Source organism: Convolutriloba macropyga, unplaced genomic scaffold (genome assembly GCF_964194025.1).
Source record: "Convolutriloba macropyga unplaced genomic scaffold, txConMacr16.3 SCAFFOLD_2412, whole genome shotgun sequence".
Lineage (NCBI taxonomy): Eukaryota > Metazoa > Xenacoelomorpha > Acoela > Convolutidae > Convolutriloba > Convolutriloba macropyga.
Genome location: NW_027452449.1, coordinates 26677 through 34628, shown reverse-complemented (window position 1 = coordinate 34628; position 7952 = coordinate 26677). Strand labels below are relative to the sequence as shown.

The window sequence follows — 7952 nt, the reverse complement described above, 5'->3', positions numbered from 1 at the left end:
TAAACAAAGACATACTTCTCATGTTCTTTTTGATCCACTCGAGGAAAGCCGGGTGGTTGAGAAAGCACTGGAGAGTATTGACCTGATCTATAGTCACCTCACCGAACTCCTGGCTGAAATTAAACTGATCTTGTTTCAGATCACACAGCTCCACTTCTTCGAGATCAGCCTGCAAATATAAGACACTAACATAGTACGGTACAAATCCAACTCCTGAAACGCCGGAGATACCTTAATGAACACTGAACAAACTCAAATAATCAAAAAATGGAAAAGAATTATCCACGTTAACAATTGCAATATTATGGTTCAAACAGGAGTTTTTCAAACAACAGATAACGATTGCAATGTTATGGTTCCAAACAAGAGAAAGGCAAGATACCACTAACATTTCAATTTAAATAATGTGAAAAAATCTTACCAAAGTGTGAAGAAAATCAAGCTGGATGAAGTTCTGCTCCAATTTGAGAAACGTTTTCAGCTGGATCAGAGTCTTTACGAATTTAATGTTCAGATCTAATGAATCCAATATCATAATTTGATGTTTTCGCTCGTCAAAATTATCTCCCAATCTTTTCTGTTTACCCCGGTTAACAACCCCAGACAACACATCATTTAGACAGTCCATTTCTTCTAATTTGATTCTGTCTTCAAAATCTTTGAACATATTCTGCACAGATTTAGCGTCAATTCTACCAGAATTTATTTTAGAGGCAATTTCAAGAAAACTTGTTTCGGCTTCCGGGAGAAATTGATCCAATAACTCTTTTATGGTACACGGTCTTTGCAATTCATCGCAATATTTTTTCAAAAGCGTCGTTGCGTTGGTCGAAAAGATTCTACTGTTCATTAACTGAGTGTAGGTGTTGATCTTGTCGACGTTCTCCTGGGATAGGAATCCTGGCTTGGCGACCGGAAAGCTTTCCTCGAATTCCACAAACTGATTTAAAGGCCGATCTTTCCATTGATTGGTCATTTGAGTATACTCGCTGACGTCAATTCTAATTAGAGAGTCCTGACTGGTAAATTTGCTTACCAACTCTTCCAACTGAGAAATTTCAGAGAAACATTTCTTTGCTTTAGATGATATTACGGAGCAGTCTTTAAAAAAATGGTTGACATTGAACTCCTTCTCGACTCCCAAGTGAACACATACGTTAGTAAAGGCTGTCCTCTCTGAACTAATTTGTGCAAAGTCTGAGAAAGAAATAGAGAACGTTTGGACATCTTGTAACATACTGTCAAATTTGCGTTTTATTTTTTGAAATTTATCACCAAAACAAGTAGACACCTGCTCGCGTTTGAACGACAGATCATAAAGTTGAAGAAAAGGCTTCCATTGAAGGACTTTGTTAACACACTCATATGCACTCTCATTGTTCCCGAATCTTGGACACTGTTCTTCAGCTATCTTTATGAAAGCATTGAACACCTTGGGGCTTCTGTCCAGAATTGCATTCCAGTCGTAAGCATTGCCATCTCGCATAAACGTATCCAAACCTTTTACAAATGCTAAATCAAACAAAGATTCCAGCTCCCTAGTGTCTTTGTTGGGATAAGTTTGCTTCAACTGATTTATTAGATCAGGCAGCTGATAATATATCTGATAGAGCTGAAATTCTGATTCTCCGAGATGTTTACGAAAGCTTTCATTGACAGTGCCCTCCAATAGATTTTGAAGCATTGGTGGAAATCCTTGACGATGTCTCAGAATTTCAGACCAGTGAAGAATATCAAATTGAGAGAAGCCAGACGATGCAAAACCAGTCATGCAGATGCTAATAACATTTGCACCTACCCCAAAAAATTCTTCCAGATTATGGCTAAGGTTGTGCTGGTCCTCAAAAGAAAAACTCTTTTGTGTCTGTTCAACGACGTCCATGGCCACCGCCAAGAAGTTGAACACAAATTCTTTCTCGTATCTCTTTAGTCGGCTCATCAGGGAAATATCGCTCAAATATTGACGAGACAAGCTCACAACATGCACGGCATCATCTGGGTTCGGTATCATTTTGGCAACGTTAAGAATTGAATGTTCCATTAGTTCCAATATTCGGTCACATCGAAAAACTGATTTATTCTGACGCTTTTTGTCTGCACTTTTGTCACACATCCACTGCAAATGGTCAACGAGGGGTAGTTTCAGAATCAAAATAGACCGCAGGTCTACTTTGCTTTGACCAAGACAAAGATGCAATAGCCGCTTTCGAGCAAACATTGACGCATAATTTACCTTGACATAATCCAAGACACTCGCCTCTAGATCGAACCGCGTTGGGAAACCGATGAATCTATTTTTTACATCACTAAAATCCAACCAATCAAATAAAACCGACAGCATAGTTGTTTTTTTCGTTGCATCACATTCAAGCAATCTCAAACAGACGTCGCCAATTTTATCAACATTGAAACAATCATCATTACACGTCAATCGTTGTTGCATCGTTGCCCGGAATTTTTCTGAAGAAAATCTAGCAGCGCTTAAAAATTCGTCCAGCAGTTCAGGAGAACTACTAAGCAACGCCAAGAGATTGTCCGTAATCATACTTGACAACAAGAACACTGCAGCCAACATCATATGAGTTTTAACGCTATCGAGATGTTGGTCGGCAAATTGACTTTTTTGCTCAGAGAAATCCTGCACTAAGCTTTTCAAACAAAAATTCAGGAGTTCTACTTTTGAAAGCAAATGTAGCTTTGTGTCTTTTTCTTTCCACTTTCCATATCTGACAAATGAAATTGTGCTCAAAACACGATTCATTCCGGAGATAAATTTCTCACCATCACCACTCACACAAAATTCGTCCACGAAATGTTCCAAATAAAGTTCCAAGCCAGAAAAACTTTGTTCTACGTAAAATTTTTTGACATCATCGAGCCCGAGCGCACCCCTGATAACTTGAGTGATTTTAGAACTCAATTTGCTTGCCAAATTTGAGGCTGCAGAAGTTTTCGCCGAAAACATTATGACTCCATCATACTTGCAGAAGGGTTGTTTGTGTTGAATTTCCTTGGTGTCTGATCTCGATACTCGTCTATTGATGCTCTCGTCTATGTGAACAGTTTCCCAATTCCATTTCTTACAATTATCGTTCACATCACCGGCAGCAACGTACTTGTATTCCACGAAAGATTGTTGCTTCACGTTAACTTTGAACCGGATCCAAAATTTTCCATTACGATCTGCCATGACAAATCCGGGTGTCAGGTTCTCAAAATTATCAACGGATGTTGCAACACAAATTTTGCATTTTTTGTTCTCCATCACGTCACACAAATCATCTCCCACAATAGCGTTTAATTCCAATAAATGGTTGTGCGACTCGTCCCTTGAGCTGTCCATTGCCGGATTTCCAATAACGTTCTTTAGTGCTAAATGCTTACCGCTTTCAACGCCATTTGCACTCTTCAATTCTCCTTTGGCCGTCCTTGAACACGCATCATTTCCCATAACCTTCGGAACTGTCTCTAAATTCTCAGACTGTTCACTGCCATCCTTTAAATCTTGCCCTGCATAAATTCTCTCTGCTTCGAAAATTTGCGCTTCCTCGTCTGGCTCGTGTTTCACTCTCTCAACTAAATGTTCACGTGAGTCTTTGTCATCTAAAGTTGCATACAAAAAATTTTGGGAGGTGTCGGAAACTGATCTAGAGATCTCACCATCAATTCGAGCTGCTTCATCTTTATCGGCCTCGTCCTTTCTGAGCTTTTCGTTCGATTGCAGTGCATAAGCACTTTTACTTGTTTCCACCGTCTTTTTTGATTGGGAGGTAGTTGCATTTGCATAGGACGGTTTGAACACGAGTGCCTGCGACACATCATTCAAAATTGTGTGTGGCTCTTTGCCAATTGTAACTTGGTTTCTGAACTTTGAAAGGCAAATCTGAGAGGAATCGTTTGTGTACGACATCTTGTCCGCTGATGAGGAAACAGCATAAGCATACTGAAATTTTTGTTTCACTCTGACGTCGTTCTCCATCAAGTTCACTTCAAGCGAAAGACGTTTAGACTCCACAATTTCAACGGTTTTCGCGGGAAAGAACTCGTAAGTTTTCTGTTTGTTGTTCTTCCCTGTAATAACAACAACACCACAGTAAACGGCTCCACTCAACCCCAAGGTGAAGATATCAAAACCGACATGGAATAAGAATGACCACTTTGACTTTTCCTTTTTAGCACAATCCCCGTTTTTTACTTTTGCAAACAAGTCGGTGACGTCAGTCATCAAACTGCTACTGTCATGATTAGACGCAATTTGTTGTTGTTCGCCATCCGTTTTGGGAATGTTGTCATGAAGTTCTTCAGCGTCTTTTTTCAAAGCAGCGAATCCATCATCGTTTGTGCATTGAACAAGGGTCTCAGAGTCTGATTTCTCCACAACTGCTCCAGTTCCTGGAATTTTACTGTGATTGTCCTGCAATTTTGATTTATGTCTATCTCCTTCTGTTATTGGAACTACAGGTTCTGGCGATGTACAGCCACAAATTTTATCTATTCCATTAAAATTGCAAACACAAGCTGCATCATTTTTCATTCCGGAAACTTGTTCATTTGGAGACGCTTGAACATGTTGCGGTTCAGTTTTGTCCTTCGACACGTGACTTGAAACGTTTTCTTTAGAATCGTTCAAATTGTTTATTGGACGGCTCAGTTCATCGCTCAAACTTTCCAATTCTGTGTCTGATTGGACAGTACAGTTATCCAGAGCAGAAGGTTCAGTATTTTGAACACATTCTACGGATAAATGCCCACCGGAAACTTTGCCAGTAACTGAGCAAGCTTCATTTTTAACATTTGTGTTATCTCGTCTTGCATCAGACTTCGCCAATTCTAAGCGGTCTGAACTTTTCTCGACTGTCGATGATTGCTTTAACTGTGCAGGTGATCCCTCTGTTAAGGAAGCTTGAAATAAAATAGTAAGCGACGTATCGTCGATTAGTTTGAGCGGTTCTTTACTGATATTTATCTGCCCGCTGAAATCAGAAAAGAAAATTTGAGAGGGATCGGTTGTGTATGACATCTTTTCAGATGAGGACGAAACTGCATAGGCATACCGGAAATTGCGATTTACCTTGACGTCTTTCGCCGTCAAATTTACTTCTAGCAACAGACTGCTTGACTCTTCGACTTTTATTTTCCTCGCCGGAAAAAAATCGAAATACTGCTTTCTGTTTTTCTGTGTAATGACAACAACGCCACAATACAAATTTTCACCCAAACCCAAATCGAAAATATCAGCTCTAACTTGGAACAAAAAAGACCATTTTGACTTCTCTCGGGCAGCAGAATTCCCACTTTTTACTTTAGCAAACAAATCTGTGACTGCAGTCTTTAAACTGCTATTGTTGTCATTAGAAGCCATTTGATCTTTGTAATCGGTTTCCAAAACGGTGCCGTGATGACCTGTATCAGCGCAGTGTTCTGATAAAATATCCGCTCCGGTTATACCAAGAGTATTGCCCACATTCGCATCATTTCCAAGATCAGTTTGACCTGCCGCAGCATCTTTGCTGCGGCTGATTTTGCTAATTGTCGAGACTTCAGGTTCCGAAGTCAAACTGAATTGCTGCAATGCGTTAGAATCGTTAATTGCCTTTACTTCTTTTGTCCGTCGAATCTGTTCGTTTTGAGACGCTCGCACAAATTGTGGTGAAGTTTCCAGAACTTTTTTGCTGTCCGATTGGCACACTGCGTAATAGAAACTGAAAGTTTCTTGGTTGCAAAAGTGGCCGTTTGGAACATGCGATTTCAGTGAAAGAGTGCCTGCTGAGATATTCAAATCTTCCCAAGTTCCTGGATAGAAGTGCTTTGTTCCTTTGTCCTTGAGGCATATGACGACACCACAATACAGCTTTGAGTTGTCCAGACCCAGATCAAATATGTCTGTGCCAACTTTAAAAACAAACGTTTTTGAATTCTTTTTCGACACTTTTGCAGGCTCGTTTATATTCTTCAACATCATTCCTCTCAGCTCATCATCATCTTCATCGGTATCTTCTTCTTCAGATTCGGCATTTTTTTCATCCAATTCTTCTACGAAGTTATTTGAAATTGCTTCAGAATTAGGGTGGCCACTTAAGCACTTTGTAGGGAGCAAGTCATTTTTGAGCTGATCAGAAGCAACCAGTTGCGTCTTTTCTACTGCCACACGGGAAATCGTTTCTCGGTCATTTGTATTATTGGAAAGTAAAACTGCGTCTAAAGATGCATTGCTAGCCAGTTCACTGGTACCCATTTGAATAAATTCGTCTTGTTTGCCAGAAATATTTAGCTTCGTGTCTGTAGAATGATTGAAATTTTCGGCATTGCCCGACTTCGACTGCTTGCTGGGTGACCTGGAACAGGTAGGGCCGGAGAAATATGGTTTTTCACCCTTTGCGTGGAACTGATAGTAGTATAGTAAGTTGCCTAGTGCTTGTAGGGGGGGGGGGGTCCGGACCCCCCCCCCCCCCCTACAAGCAATTTTATCTCTGAAAAAGTGAAATCTTGTAATTTTTTCAGAGTGTAAGGCAAATTACTATACTTTTCAGCTATTTCCATTTCATTTTGATGGTTCATGTAAATTGAAACTTGGGAATTGGGTTTTGGTGGTTTTGAATTCATGTTTTGTGCGCGATTGAGAAAAAATTCAAAAATTTTCAAAAATTTTTTCGAAAATGTTTCAAAGTTTTTCAAAGTCCTAAAATTGTCTGAAATGGATTTTGCGCTATGAAAGAGCACTCAAAAGTGATTTTTTGTTGACTTCACTTTTTTTCACCTATGAAGTATGGGGGTCAAAACATAAAAATTTCGAATTTTTTGAAAAAAATTTTCAAAATTTTTAAAAGTCCTAAAATGGTCTGAAATGGATTTTGCGCCATGAAAGAGCACTCAAAAGTGATTTTTTGTTGACTTCACTTTTTTCACCTGTGAAGTATAGGGGTCGAAACATATAAAAATCTCGAATTTTTTGAAAAAATATTTCAAAATTTTTTGGAGTCCTAAAATGGTCTGAAATGGATTTTGCGCTATGAAGGGGCACTCAAAAATGGTTTTTTGTTGACTTTTATTTTCTTTGAATTAGTCTACATAAAAATAGAAGTCAAAAACTTTCTAAAAAAACAATTTTGTTAAATTGATTTTTTTTTCTTATATGAAAAAGCAACGAACTTAAGTTCATTATTTCATTTTATCATTTGTAAATCAGCATGACAACAATTGCAACGGTAGATTTGAAAAATATTCATGAAATTTATGATCAAATAAAACTAGACTATCCGGAATACAATGAGCGGTTTGTATATTTTTTGGCAGCATGTCTTTATTTGGACCCAGACATCAACCTTGAAATTGTTCTCAAGTTGAGACCATATGGTGGTCTTATAGGTATAGACAACTCTTCACTAGACAAATACCTTAAGTCATATAAATTCCTTCGATTACATGCAATACTTCATGACGCCTCGGGTTTTATTGCAGAGCACAGTCAGAAAGGTCCTGGTTATTCTTACGTTTTACCGTGTCCAATCACAAACGCCTACATTGGTCACATGACTGGATTAATGTTTTGCCTCTTCGTGAAAACATTTAAACGAAAACCTATTTAGTTTGCTGGAATGTTAAAGCCAGAAGTTGTTGTCTTAGATTTTGAAGGTTTTCGTCATAAGAAATCGGGTTTTATAATTAAGGAGTTATCGATTTAATCAAACAACTACACAGACACAATCTTGTTCCTTCCACCAGTTTCTTACAACTCACTATCCACTAGTGAGAGAAAATCTCATCAGTGGGTTAGTAGGTTCTTACACGGTTTGTCGTGGAATAGTGGCAATTATCCTTACTGGTTTATATCTCAAATTTTTATTGCAATTAAACTTCGATTTCCTTCAGGAAAGTTTTATGCTAAAGGGAAAGAGAAAACTGAATCACTGCAAACACTTTTACAGAAAGAAGTGATGGATTTGGATACCCTT

The 7952-nt window shown here is 38.6% G+C and overlaps 1 protein-coding gene across 1 annotated transcript; it reads right to left on the bottom strand.

Annotated features, from left to right (window-relative positions):
• Window positions 1–15: 15 nt before the first annotated feature.
• On the bottom strand, window positions 16–6235 carry LOC142357498 (uncharacterized; the record flags this gene model as incomplete). The annotated part of the gene is made up of 2 exons (XM_075409115.1): window positions 422–6235; window positions 16–169 (listed from the first exon to the last, which is right to left on the bottom strand). Coding segments are annotated over exons 1-2 (5968 nt in total), but the record flags the coding sequence as incomplete, so codon positions are not given.
• Between the last annotated feature and the right edge of the window lie 1717 nt (window positions 6236–7952).